The following is a 15,295-nucleotide window of genomic DNA, read 5'->3' as shown; positions in this document are numbered from 1 at the left end:
TGTATATCTGTATGTCTGTCTTTCTTTGTGTGTGCTCATTTGTGTTGCTCTTTCTATGGCCATTTATGCAGTATTTTTCCATTTGTATGTCTGTGTGTCTATTTGTGTGTGTATGTCTTTTCCTCTGTCCAGATGCTAATTGCATGCAAAAGCATTATCTTCATGTACTTGCTTTTAATACTTCCAAGTTTATCTTGACCAACATCTTGATTGGAGCCTACAGGTGAATAGGGTGATAAAAAGCACAGTGAAAAGTCTGCATTTATTGAAAAGAATATGATTTTGTGTAGCAGAAAAAACTGCTCTTGTATTTTACAAGTCAATTATTCAGAGTAAATTTGATTATTACCTCCGCCAAGGGAGGAGGTTATGTATTCGCTACCGTTGGTTTGTTCGTTTGTTTGTTTGTCCGTGTGCAAAATAATTCAAAAAGTAATGAACGGATTTGGATGAAACTTGCATGAAAGGTTTACAATGATACAAGTAACAAACGATTAACTTTTGGTAGTGATCCGAAAACTTTGGGGGAATTTATGAAGGAATTTTGACATTTTGGCAGGTAGGGTCAATGAACTTAGGAGTTCAGGCTGCGCGTATTGATGTTTGCATGCGCGCACTAAAGTGCGTGCTCTAGTTTGTGCTAGGGCAAGGCGCGCCGTGCAGCTAAGGGTTTACGACGTAACAAAGGCTTCTATATTGGGGAATCGGGCGACTTTCAGCACACGCGGGTGGAAATCACAGATACAGTGGACTCCCGTTATAACAAAGTCCTGGGGACCGGCAGTTTTCTTTCGTTATATCGGAATTTCATTGTAACTGAACAAATAAACAGTAGAAATACATAGAGTAGATGACATTGCAGCCCAAATTATTACTTCGTTGTAACCGAAATTTCGTTATAACCGTGTTCGTTATAACGGGAGTGCACTGTATCTCTGTGGAAGAACAAGATCAGTGGTGGAAATGAGCTGCATGCTTGGTGGAGGTCTGCGCTCTCAGAGTGCTTCTCTAGGTGATTCTGATATGGAATCTGAAAAGTTGCAAATTATTCAAAATCAGAGTTTTGAAAACTGTCCTTTAGGTTCAACCAAGATACTCAACCTCAGCAATCTAGAATCATTTGTCATTAGATACTTTGGAAAAACATAGATATAAAAATTACTACATGTTATGTATAACGTTTCTAATGGAATGCTTCCAGAATGTCTATTTCAATATTTTGAAGAACCTATAACACATTATTTTCTGAGAAACAGTATGAAGAAATTTATATTGGGTAAGGTAAAAATAGAAGTTGAAAAAATAACTCTTTCCTGTAGAGGAGTCCAGAGTTGGAATCAGTTTGCTTATAACTTGAAATGTAAGTTCTCTCTGTCCAGTTTCAAACAATCTCTCGATATATCTCTGCTGTAGCCTAAACAACTGCCCAGGATTTTTTTTTTTTCACTCCTTTTTTTTTTTCTCTCTCTCTATTTGATTTTGTTGAAATAACATGTTACCATAGGCATTTGCTGTGTTTTCCTTTTTTGTAGTACTTTTTTAATGTTTCGTTGTTTATGTTGTTACCTGAAGCTTGTTCCTTTCTTCATTATTGTATATGTAGTCTGTATTTATTTCTGCTATTTATATGTTCTCATGATTCGCAGAAAAACAGCTTTGATGAAGCAAATTGCCGTGATTAAATAAAATAAACTGAAACTGAAACTGTGCACAGACATATTATTCTAGTATCATTGTGATATGGACGAACAAGATACAGTTTCCTGTAATAGGCTTGGAGGACCAGGCTGATTCTGTGAGGTCAAACCCACTGTACTTCCAGTATTTAACAGTCTTTGAGTGTGAAATTTATGGACATTTGCAGGGGCGGATCCAGGAATTCCATAAAGAGGGGGTGCCTTTACAAAATTAAAGGGGGAGGGTGCCCCCCATTTTTTCCTTTTTATCTCTTTTGTTTTAAAAAAAGGGGAGGGGGCACATGTCTGATGCGCCCAGCCTGGATCCCCCACTGCATTTGACTCATAAGCACAGACAGAGCTGCCAAGTCTCACGCATTCTGCGTGAGACTTATATTTTCCTTTTGTCTTTCAAAATAAGTAAAAAATAGTCACTTAAAGGGATGGTACAGGATTGGTGGAGATGAGAATTTTGCTTTTAACTTTTTGCAATGTCAGACCAAATATTGCTCAAAAATGTGAATTTGTGTACAATTTCAATGCAAACTGTGCTTACAGGCAAATTTCATAAAGGCATGATTATTTGGGTGTTTTATTGATTAAAATCAATGAGTAACATATTTTCTTGTTCGGAACGATGTCGCGGACAAATTTCATCAACCCCCCCCCCCCCCCCCCCCTACCTAAATAGCCTGGCCTAGTTAGGGTTAAGAGGTATTCAAAGTTTATTTGATGAAAATCAGGTTTGGAAGGACTAAAACATCCAAAAGCAAAGTAAAACAAAGCGAGCGTAATAAAGTGTGGGTCCCACACTTATTAGAATCGCTCTGTTTTGGATATCTCAGCCATTTCACAACCAATTTTCATCATAATAAATGTTGAATTCCTCATGGAATTACATGCTCTTTCATATTTCATAAGAGGTTTCTCATTATCTCACACAAAAAAAAATGTTAGAAAACTGAAATTAGGTCTCAACCAAAACTATACGATCCCTTTAAGTATGCACCTGATTGCACCATTAAGAGCTAAAAATTGAAAAAGCTCCCTACCATGGGAGGCCACGGGGGGGGGGGGTGGGGGGGGGGGGACCCTCCCTCGCGCGCACATTCGCTTGCCGAGATGCCGAGTCATGAAAATCTCACTCATAGATTTTTTTGAACTTGGCATCCCTGCACAGAATAGGTCAATGATACAAGGAAGGAAATTCATTTGAGTACATGTAAATATATGTCAATTTTTGCTAATGATATCATTAGAGCAGATAGCATTTTGGGGTCTTTGATTTTCTTTTGTACTTTAAAAGTACATTCAACTCATTGATGATAGAATAGCTATTCTGGGCACAAATAGACGCGTATGTCGTGAAGGTTGTTCTCTATATGGCAAGTACAAATTTAAAATTTACAGATTTTTGTGTTTTCCACTATCTCCTCATCTGTTTGAATGACCTGCAGACTGCGTGTTGGCGTGGTAACCGGACCACATGACTTGGTCCATCGCATCATCATGCACATGCAGTCTTCGGTGCTACACACCAGTGTGCTAACTCAGGTAAGCCTTATCACTGTATTCCACTCTGATACACCAATACTGCCCTCTACTGTCACTACACTGTACATGACAAGTGAGCTGTCAAGATTAGCAGGAACAGTGTTATACATAATGAGTCAGTGATAGAGAACTGCAGAGTCTTCAAAGTATTCACCAGTTAGTTGACTGGCTGTGGAAGTAAGAATCTTTTCAGAATAACAGAGTGTTAAAGGTATGGTACAGTATTGGTGGAGATGAGAATTGGGCTTTTAACTTTTTGCGAGAAACCAAGAAAACACTTATGATATAGTACAAAGCATACCATTTTAAGAGGATTTCAAAGTTTATTTGATGATAATCGGGATTGGAATGACTGAAACATCCAAAAACAAAGTAAAACAAAGTGATGGTAATAAAGTGTGGGTCCCACACTTTATTAGAATCGCTCGTTTTTGGATATCTCAGCCATTTCAAAACCAAATTTCATCAAATAAACGTTGAATTCCTCATAGAATTACATGTTCTTTCATATGTCATAGGAGGTTTCTCATTATCTCACCAAAAAATGTTAGAAACCTGAAATTAGGTCTCAACCAAAACTATACGATCCCTTTAATTTGAAGGAGAGGATAAGATTATAAAGTAACTGAATGGAGGTGGATTTATTCTGTAGATGGAATTTGTGTGTGTTCATTCATACTAGTTTTAAGTGTGTGAGATGTGTCTTAAAATAATAGCTTATTAACCCGTTGAAGACAAGTCCCGAGAATACTAGGGCAGGTATCTATGGGAAATGTGTTTTATTAATAGCAAAATCAGTCCGTCCTCACTATAGGTTAAAGGGCCAGGATCATATTGAAGTTGAAGGTGTGCTAAGATTTTTTTTTTTGATCATGTACAATGTATATCCATTCATGTTTTAAACGGAACCAGTATGCAAATACAACAATTTCTTCCTTGCTCATTTTCAAGATGAAACTCGCAAATTATGTTTACACTAGATCTGTTACACTAGATCTGTAATTTATACTCATTCAATATAAATGCATCATAGTAACCATGGTGACAGTTTCTCCAAAATACATCCCCAAATTTAATTTTTCACATTCAGCATTTTCTCTAGGGTGATTTAGTTAAGACATTGTGCCAGCCTGAACCTTTTGATAACTAATGTGCATCTGATGTTCATTTCCAGCTGACTTTGTACAAGCTGCTGAACAACTGGGGCGTGGAAGGGTTCCTAAAACACGCCTCAAAGGTCTGCGCTTTCTACCAACAGAGAAGAGATGTCCTGCTAGCGGCTATGGATAAACACTTGACCGGTCAGTTTGGGTAGTTACCTATCAGGCCTGCTTGTGACAAAAGTAATTTTGGGAGTTTTTTAGAAATTTTCTGAACTGTACTATGTTATTGTGAGTCGCAAACTTGACAGTGAAATCAGATAGAGAATGAAACAGGAGTTGAATTTCTTTTGTTCTACATCTTGTTCTCCTTCTTCTTCATCTTCTTCTTCATCTTCTTCTTCTTCTTCTTCTTCTTCTTCTTCTTCTTCTTCTTCTTCTTCTTCTTCTCGGGTTACTACACTCAACCCATCCAGTGCTCCACAGATCGAATTTCTGTCATCAATCCACATCATTTTGGTTACTCAGTCTGCTCAGGTAGGAGGGGTCATTCCAGGGCCCCATTTCATAAAAAGTTGCTGTGATAGCAACTCTTGCTGGGATGGCAATTGTCAAGGTAACGACAAGAATCCAGCTTCCTGATTGGCTGTTGCCATTGAAATTTGCTATTCCAGCAAGATTTGCTGTCCAAACAAGGTGTCTCATCATCTGTTCTTCCTCATCATCAAAGGGACATATGTGACCCGCTACAACAAAATGATCCTAAAGTCGGGCGAGGTCGATTATTTGAAAATTGCATGATATAATCCCCTAATCTTTCTGCTTTCAATTGATATATAACACATTTTATAAAAATAATCGGCTGCGGAGATATCGATGTTTAAAAGAGAACATGTCGAGACGTCTGGAAAATCACTGTTTCGAGAAAAGCACCCTAAAAGTCTTCCTTTCGACGCAATCGCGATCAAGGAACACGCAAGTCAGCTTTCACCTCTGGACAATAGAAGGTAAGCCCTAGCAACCCCCGAAGAGTTCATTCAAGCACATCAGCGTCGGTGGTCTCCTCACCAACCAATCAGTGACCAGGATGTGAGAAGCGGCTGAGCATAGCGCACCCCGCCCGCACGCACCAGTCGACTGGGCAGTGTGCGAGCTTTACGCTTCGGTTAGCAGCAAGCAGCAAACTGACCAATGAGATCACTCTGGTCGTTGTTAGGGGCGGAACCTATCTGTGGCGCTCAATCCAAATTTTCGAACCAGTTTCTGCTTCGTTGAAACGCCAAAAAACATGGCTCAGAAAAACGCTATTATTTTATCTTTCCTTTGATCATTTTGCTTCAAAATTTCGACAGATGATAGAAGACATGTTAGACTCCAATAATATATCAAAATCAGAAAATCGTAAGTTTTGACCAATTTTAATGCTCTGACTTCAACTCGATTTTCACGGCTTCGACCGTACGCGACTTTAGGACCTTTTTGTTGTAGCGGGTCACATATTGCTTTCCTTACTTTTGTTCAGAGGAAAAACTTTCCCTAAACAGTGATATTGATGAGTGAACAGTTTTAAAAATGATACAGGCATAAATCAGTGAGCTTTTCAATGAGTTTAACCCGTTGAGGACAGACTGATTTTGCAACTACACGAATTTCCCATAGACACCTGCCTGAGTATACTCGGGACTCGTCCTCGACAGATTTCTCAAAGTATAAAGCGTGTTTGATAATTCTGACTGAGGGAATGCAACAATTCTACTTGTGTCCCTGAACTTTAGCATTTAAGTCAGTACAGCGCCGTCTTCTTTTGTCAATAGTGGTTAATGTTGTCTCTTTACTTACTCTTGAATTTTAAGTGCTAACAGAGATCCGCTAATGATATGTAAATTTCATTGGCCTCTGCTGAGATATCTTATATCAAAGTAATATGTAGTGAGGTCTAAAGTCCTTCCCATTTGGAAAACTTAAAGTCTGGAGAGTAGCAAAATGTTGATTCTTTAAATAAACATGTTGGTCTCTTTCATAAAACCTCTTTTGATACCCACGTATGAATACCTGATCTTATCAACTTGCCTGCTGCAGGTCACATGTCATTACACACCAGGAATTCCATTCCACAACAGGTTGCTTTTTTATTGTAGAAACACTTCAGCGAATTGGAAGTGTGTTGTTTGTCGTCAAGAATTCTTTACAAAAAAATGCAATTTGTAAAGAATTCTTTGTTCTTTCTTCATTGTGGGATTTCATTCCACAATAGTTTGCTCTTTTATTGTAAAAAACACTTCAGAATTGGGAAGTGTGTTGTTTGTCTTCAAGAAGTCTTTACAAATGCATTTTGAACGTGAAGGTAACAGGCATGTCAGGTTAAGCTGAAGATGTAATGAAAGGGGCAAATGCACACACAAAACTCATTCATTTTTATCATTCATGCTCAAAGCTGTGAAAAGGTGGGCTGATTCAGTGCAGGCCTTTACTCATTTTCAGGGCTTTTGACTGCAGTTAGATATAAAAATGTGTTCTTTTATTTATTTATTTATTTGTCTACTAAGTGGATGATGAGAACAAAGGACTGACCTTACATGCTCCAAGCTCCTTATAGAAGTCATTTTCAATCATTAGCATGTCTTCATGAAACCCCCTAGTCTTTTATGATGTATTGTTCCTTGTTCCCTTTGAGGTAGCCTGTGTAAGTTAGTTCGACATTATTATAAACAAACACACAAACTAGTGCCAAAAAAAAAAAAAAATCAGCTACTAAAGCAGACATGGAATCATGGAAGCATTCTGACAATTTGTTTAAATTTTTTTTTTTTTTGCAAAATGGGATTTACTGACTTGTGTAGGTGGAAAATGAGTAACAAGCAGCATATTGTCAAAACTGTACTAAAAATAGACTAGTTGTATATATAGAGTGAAATGTTGATAACCACTCTTTTGAGAAAAACAGAGAGATTACAGCTGTGAGATATTTTTTTGGAACAGTGTTTGAAGAGCATTTGAACAGCTGAAGTAAAGGACGAATAATCAGTGGCCCAGGCAGGCAGATAACCTAAAGCATGTTTGTTCAGCTAACAATTATAAAAGGTCATGAGTAAACACAAACATTTTCTATTTCTCAAAGTGCGATCTTAACCGGTTCCATACTGAATTCTGAAATCCTGAAAGACTTAATACACAGGCCACCAGTTTTGGTAAGGAATGGGCTTAGAGAGAAGATCTGAAATGAAAATGCACACTCAGTAATCTGTCTTTAGGCAAGTGTGCTACTGCTACACAATGTATATTTCATCAGTTGTGTGTCCAACAGTGATAGCTAACAGAGGCTGTCTTCCAAAATGTTGTCAGTTGAACAAGATTATTAGGTTTACAGCTGAATGGTTGACACAGTAAATGAATTCATCAACACTGGTTTTATAAAATAACAGCTGGATCAGAAACTCATTTATGATACAGGCAGCATGCATACGGACTTACCTTGGAATAAACCTCTTTGAACAATGTAAAGTTTATTATGCATTCATCTTTTACATTTTGCTTTAAGGCATACTTGTTCAGCCAAAGTTTTGAAAAGATTCATGTTCTTAGAAAATTGCTTCTTTCTCTTTTTGCTTGAGTTTGTGCTTACAGGCAAATTTCATAAAAGCATGATTATTTTAGGGTTTTATTGATTAAAATCAATCAATAACATAATTTCTTGTTTGGAACAATGTCGCAGACAAATTTCATCGAAAAACAATGAAAAACATAAAGTCGAAAAAACAAAGAAACACATAAGAAATTCAAAAAACGATGAAATACTTAAGAAATTTTTTCTGATGACACAACTTTTTTCTCATACATTTGCTAAGGACACTAAAAAGAATATTAAAAAAATGTGCCTGTTCTGAGCTTTGTTTAGTGATTTATACCAAATTGTCTGATTTCATGCATCATGCATAAATTACCATAATTTAGCATAAATGACAATTTTTAAAAAAAATTAACTTCATGGTACATTAGATTACGTCATAGGCAATGTGTGTGCCAATTTTCGGCGCGATAGCGCGGTTGACGGCCGAGGTCTGGAGGGGGGAGGCCTGGGAGCCCCCCCCCCCCCCTCCAGACCCCCGGCTCTATCATCTACCTAAATAGCCTGGCCGAGTTAGGGTTAAAGGTTAAAGGGGATGGCTAGTAACCGATCAGTGGGAATGCTGAGGGATGATTGCTCCAATCCTTGTGGGATTCATTCAAGAGTACATTATATATCTATTGTTGTGTGAAAATTATTTGCTTCAGAACGGTCTCATATTCAAGTAATGTGCAGATTAATGCCCCGTCACTGACCAGGCACGCTAACCTGGAAACATTAAACTGCACATTACTTGAATATGAGACCGTTCTGAAGCAAATGATTTTCACACAACAATAGATATATAATGTACTCTTGAATGAATCCCACAAGGATTGGAACAATCATCCTCCAGCATTTCTACTGATTCCCCCTGATCAGTTACTAGCCATCCCCTTTAAGTGTATACACTGTGTCACCTGCATTATCAATACTGATTCAGTCAGATTTCCCCTGAATTACACACTTGTATGGATTATGAAAAGTTTATACATTTTTCTATTAGATATGGCAGCCAGTAAAGTTTGTGCATCTATTGTAGGCCCATCATTCAGAAATGGCACACACAAAAGGACAATTTATGACTTAACCCTAATCAGGCTGGGGGGCGGAATCCGCCCCCCCTCGACGTTTCGCGCAATATCTTTGCAGCGCGATAAACTCCCGCCGCGATGTTTCATGACTTTCTTCTTTCAAGTATCGCGCAACTTTTGAGAGCAAAATTGTTGTGCCCGCGCGTACCGTTTTGACGCGACGCCCGTTCGAAAAAAATTTGTCAACCCCAAAATTGCTCCAAAACGTGATTTTGTGTACAAATCCAATGCAAATTGTGTTTTTTCAATTAATTCACATAAAAATTCATATCTTGACTTAGAATGGACGAAATTAATTTATTTTAGCATAATAAAGCTTCGAAAAATGTCTGTGACAAATTTTGGCCAAAAACAAACAAAAACAAAAGGTCGAAAAACAAACAAAAACAAAAGGTCGAAAAACAAAGAAATACATAAGAAATTAAAAAAACAATCAACTACATAAGAAATTAATTTCGATACAGATTTTTTTTTATCCTACGTCTTAGGAGAATGATACAAGAAACATTTTTAAAAAGAAATTAGCTTAATTAGAGCATTAATAAGTGATTTAGAGCCCAAAACTGATTTTATGCATAAATTACAATAATTAATTAATATAAAATATAAGAAAAATTTTTGGAGAAAGCAACCATACATTTTGATAGTATACGTCGCGGGCATCGCGTGTGCCGATTTTCGGCGCGATCACGCGTTCCATAGGCGAGATCTGAAGGTGGGCAGAATCCCCCCCCCCCCCCCCCCCCCCCACCCGATATAGCATAGCCAAAAAATCCCAGCCTGATTAGGGTTAAAAGTGCACCCTGTATACTGTAAAACCAGAAACATTTGAGAATTGGAGTAGACAGCCTTTTTAGCAGCATAAACCTTTTGTGGATTGCTGACGATGAAAAAACAACAAGAAGAAAACAACATGAATGCAAAAACTAGCATGCACACTACTACAGTACCATATGTCCTATACAACACAGTACTGTCATTCAATGCATTGTGTAGACAAAATCTTTTGCAGATATTTTACTCTCATGAATCTTGGATCCTCGCAAAATTTTCAGAGTTTCATGTACACAAAAATTTCTGGTTTTACTTACGTAGTGAGTGGCACACAGTGCTGATTAAATGGTTTCATGACATTTGATCCTGCGACAATTGCTCCCATGAAATATTTGCATGCTAAGCCTAACATAAATTCTACCCTCGGATATAACCCTAACCTTAATTCTAATCCTCACACCAAACTAAACCTAAAACTCTATCACAGCCCTAACCCTAACCAATGCTGCACACTGGCACTGGTCCGATGGTCCCTGACCAATAAAAAACACTGTCAGACCAGTAACTTTTTCAGAAAACGACCAGTAAAAAATTGAAAAATTGGGTACCTACTGGTCCGACAGACAGGTCAGACCAGTAGAAAAAAGATGGGTTAATGTGCAGCCCTGCCCTGACCCTAAGTTCTTGGAGAAAATAAGACCAGAGTAATTATTGTCAGAGGAGCAGAATGTTATGTACTGTAAAAGTGGAAATTTTGGCGGTGTTGAAATTTTCGTGCATTTCGCGCAACCAGAAACTAGCGCGAAAATAAAAGCACACAAATATTTTTGTTTGCCATACCATACCGGTACATGTTCCTGTGTGATGTCTTGATTCCGCGGAAAAAAAAAACACGCAAAACTCTTCTTACGTGGAAAGCGTGAAAATTTAGTCGCGCGAAAATATCCACTTTTACAGTAACCGATTATTGAAATATACCAAGCAGCTGTGGTTGAGTCAAAACTTAATACAGATATCAGGTTATTGATATAGTTTTGACTACTGTGCAATCTTACTTTCCATCAGGTCTGGCTAAATGGCATGTCCCTATGGGTGATAGTGTTTTGACAAGTGTGCAATCTTACTTTCCATCAGGTCTGGCCAAGTGGCATGTCCGTACAGGTGATAGTGTTTTGACCATTGTGCAATCTTACTTTCCATCAGGTCTGACCAAGTGGCATGTCCCTACAGGTGATAGTGTTTTGACCATTGTGCGATTTTACTTTCCATCAGGTCTGGCTAAATGGCATGTCCCCATGGGTGATAGAGTTTTGACCAGTGTGCAATCTTACTTTCCATCAGGTCTGGCCAAGTGGCATGTCCATACAGGTGATAGTGTTTTTACCAGTGTGCATGCTTACTTTCCATCAGGTCTGGCCAAGTGGCATGTCCCTACAGGTGATAGTGTTTTGACCATTGTGCAATCTTACTTTCCATCAGGTCTGGCCAAGTGGCATGTCCCTACGGGTGTTTTGACCAGTGTGCAATCTTACTTTCCATCAGGTCTGTCCAAGTGGCATGTCCCTACGGGTGATAGTGTTTTGACCAGTGTGCGATTTTACTTTCCATCAGGTCTGGCTAAGTGGCATGTCCCTATGGGTGATAGTGTTTTGACCAGTGTGCGATTTTACTTTCCATCAGGTCTGGCTAAGTGGCATGTCCCTATGGGTGATAGAGTTTTGACCAGTGTGCGATTTTACTTTCCATCAGGTCTGGCTAAGTGGCATGTCCCTACGGGTGATGACCAGTGTGCAATCTTACTTTCCATCAGGTCTGGCTAAGTGGCATGTCCCTACAGGAGGTATGTTTGTCTGGATGGACCTGATCGGAGTGGAGGACTCCTACGAACTCATCTCAGAGAAGGCCATGGCAAAGGAGGTTCTCTTCGTTCCTGGGATCGCCTTCTACCCAGACAAAACCAAACCATCCTCAGCCATCAGGGCTTGCTTCTCACAGTGCTCTGACGAGGATATGGAAGAGGTAATTGTTAGGGCCATCCTGGCTTACTATCTTTCTTGCTGAAGCTCTGTATGTGACCCTGCATAAAAAAAAAAATGATAATAAGCCCTAAACATAACAAGACAAACCCCATCACACACTGTAAAAAGTTGCATGATATGGATTTACAGGTAAGGGCATATTCTCAAAGAACAAACTGTAAGCTTTGAAATAACATATAACTCCATACAAATGGACTTCCTAAATTATCTAGTAAGTAATTGTTTATATCCATCATCTTTTACTTTCATATTTAACACCATTATAATTATGGTTGTTGCTGTTATCAATATGATATGGACCAGCTTTGAGTAGGATACAATATTCAATGCTTGACGTAAAATTGTATTTTTTGAGTCGAAGATTAGGGAAATGTGATTGTAGTGAGGGCGATTATGTCCATCTCTCGAAAGTAGCCAGTCCATATTATCGTTAGTATTACTCATATCAGGCATCTTAAGCTGTACTAGAATTTTAGAAATTTATAGTAAAAAGGAAACTTTTCACAACTTCCCAGTGCAATGTAATAATTTTCCACTCAGCCCCAGCACAAGTGCTACAGCACAAGCAAGCAGCTTACGTATCAGTGGTATATTGCATGCAGTCACACATGCACTGACAACCAGAAAGTGGCTACAACAGTTGCATTTGACTAGTATTTCTATGTGTTAACGTATGGGAAAGTGCCCTCTGTCACAAAACTCTCAGCAACTGCAAACTCTCATCATTGAGTGCTCAAGTGCGCGGATGCTATATTCCATTCTCTCTTTAATAACACATAAATCCCAAAGGCTTTTGTCCAAGAGGGGAAAATAAAAAGTATATCTCTCTTTTCCCTACTGGCACTGAACTCGTTTAGGATGGACTGATTTTGCTACAAACATGCATTTCCCGTAGACACTTGCCCAAGTACCGTATATTTAGTAATATTCGGGACTCGTTCTCAATGGGTTGAAAACGAGAGTAATTAATCCAAGTTTGTAAAACCACAACTCAGATGTTATATCTGTAAGAGCTATTATTTCTATGGTCATCGTTGTTGTTTTCACTGTGAATAAATTCAATGCCAATCATTATTACAACATGTTCATATTCAAGTGTAGGTGTATCATGATTCCTATTGAAGATACTTTAGAATCTTATATTGCCATGCTTGAACAATCTTACCTGTCATATAAGAAAATGTGAAGAACCAGCTAAGAGGATCTTTACTGATTTCTCCTAATGTTTTATTTTGAGCAGGGAATCCGAAGGCTGTCTGTCCTGTTGAAAGAAGAACTGGCAAACAACAACATCAAAAAGGAGTAACGTTGGAACGACCAGGAGCTCTAAGCATTGGTAACACCTTGTTCACGATACAATGCAGTCAAGCAGTGAAGAAACAAGTTGGGGTTTTTATGTTTTTAGTTTTTTAATTTTTTTTCCTACCTTTAAAATCGTTAGACATGCTAGTCAGGTGTTTTAAGGGGTGACACGACATTTGCTCCTGCGACAATTGCTCTGGTCGTATTTTCTTCAAGGACTTTTGGTTAGGGTTGTGTTAGGGTTTTAGGTTTAGTTTGATGGGAGGATTACGATGAGGGTTAAGGTTATGTTTGTGAGTAGAATTTACGTTGGGCTTAGTGTGCAGATACTTCGTGGGAGCAATTAGCGCAGGAGCAAATATCATGGAACCGTTTTAAGGTCTCCACATATATGTCTTTATCATCTTGTTTGTTTACCTACTCATAAGTATGCGATAGACTTTTTTAACCCAGTGAGGACGGGCTGATTTTGCCACAACACACATTTCCCATAGACACCTGCCCAAGTATACTTGGGACTAGTCTTCAATAGGTTAAGCAGGTGAAATGACAAATGGTTGATGGATATGAAGATAATTAAAAAAGCCTGATGAAGGACAGAACTCAAAGATTGGGGCAGAATTCTTAGATATCTTGTTTTACTCAAGAAACTCAAGAAATGTTGATTTCAAACCACTTGATGTATGGCTAGAGTAGCATCTGTTGCTTTGATGGCAATCTCATCTACTTTTATATTTTTATTTTTTCCTTTTTTTTAGATTTCAGGTTATAAGATGACATTTATATAGTTTCATCGTAGTTGTAGATGGATACTATGATAGCTGTGCAAGCCAAATATTGTGCAAGTATTGATGAATATTCAAAATCAGAGGTAAAGAACGAAACCATAATTTTAACATTTAAAGCTGCATAGAAATATCATAGCAAGAATCTGCCAAACTTTGTTATATAGCTGTACAACAGCAGTACATTATGATGATAAGTGGTCCGATGCACAATTTGTTGTGAGGAAAATAACTAGATTTTCCATTCACTCAACGAATAGGGCATTTTGTGTTTATAAGAGCAAAATAAACCAAAAGTATGAGTATACTTGTATATTTTGTCCCTCTCTTCGAAAAGAAGGAAGTATATATATTGTCTCTTTGTTGTAAGGCTAGCACCTCTTTCATTTGTATTTGTTGCGGTGCTATCATCATCAGGTCATGTGAGCAGACAGCAATTGTGCTTTGAGTACCAGAGGTATACTATAATTATACGCTGAGTGCGTACAGATATTTTCGCGAATGAAGAGGTCAGGGACATTTTCGCAAGATGTTGTTTTCACAAATTGACACAGAGGCCTTCATAAGCACATTCTTACCTTTATAGCGCATGGTGACATTTTTTGTGTGTGTTGTTAAATTTGTGGGCCAAGTGTGATTCGTGAAATTTGCGAAAATTACAGCTTATGCAGTAGTTTGCTTCGTCCTGTCCTTTAGTGTTGCCTGGACAGTTCAGTGACACTTTGGCCATTGAACTGCCAAAATCTCTAGAAGAGTGAGAAAGTGATGTTAAATAGATGAGACTTTATTCAAGGAGGTAGTATCGATAATCATGGGATCGAAAGAGAAATTATATTTTCCTTGTCTGTGTCAGTTTTGCCTTTATCATGTTATTTTCTTCCCTTGTCTTAGGCAATCATCATTTCAAAAAAAAAAAAAAAACATAATTACTTGGATAAATGTAAGAAAAGTAAAGTACACACCATAAATGTTTTCACTCTTCCACTGTGTGTGATCAAAGCTTGTCTAGACAAATTGTGCTTGAACTACCAATGCTGTCTTTAAAGAAAAGATATTCGCCAAATTGTATTCGTTTTAGCTTCCATTAAGGCACTTGTACATATTATGGAGTCTCTGAATATATCTACTAGTACTCTTTGTATCGTGGTGTGTGTTTCTAATGTGTGTGCACAACCCTGCAAGATTTTGTTCACATTTTAAGGGTCATGCTAAACCTTGAGTCAAATTTGTAATTCAATTCACCACAAAGCATGTTCCTTTGTCATCTCTTCATTCTGACTTAAAAACATGTCAGCCCCTTTATTATAAGATAGCTTTCAGTTTTATGAAAACCATCACTACAAGATTCTCCAACAGTGATGTGGATC

At 38.1% G+C, this 15,295-nt stretch overlaps 1 protein-coding gene across 4 annotated transcripts in view; it reads left to right on the top strand.

Annotated features, from left to right (window-relative positions):
- LOC139744548 (kynurenine/alpha-aminoadipate aminotransferase, mitochondrial-like) overlaps positions 1-14,146 on the top strand; it is a 122,373-nt gene extending 108,227 nt beyond the window's left edge. For all 4 annotated transcript variants that reach the window (XM_071654979.1, XM_071654980.1, XM_071654982.1 and 1 more), the window contains exons 9-12: positions 3,134-3,230; positions 4,405-4,531; positions 11,613-11,821; positions 13,082-14,146. In XM_071654979.1, coding sequence (XP_071511080.1) covers positions 3,134-3,230; positions 4,405-4,531; positions 11,613-11,821; positions 13,082-13,147 — 499 coding nt within the window. In that variant the 3' untranslated portion in view covers positions 13,148-14,146. The remainder of the gene's footprint in view (positions 1-3,133; positions 3,231-4,404; positions 4,532-11,612; positions 11,822-13,081) is intronic.
- Positions 14,147-15,295: the final 1,149 nt, after the last annotated feature.

The sequence above is a fragment of the Diadema antillarum genome, unplaced genomic scaffold, assembly GCF_040938485.1.
Source record: "Diadema antillarum isolate AM-2024a unplaced genomic scaffold, OU_Dant_1.0 seq00001187_RagTag, whole genome shotgun sequence".
NCBI lineage: Eukaryota > Metazoa > Echinodermata > Echinoidea > Diadematoida > Diadematidae > Diadema > Diadema antillarum.
The sequence above is the reverse complement of the archived record's forward strand: the minus strand, read 5'-3'. Positions and strand labels throughout refer to the sequence as shown.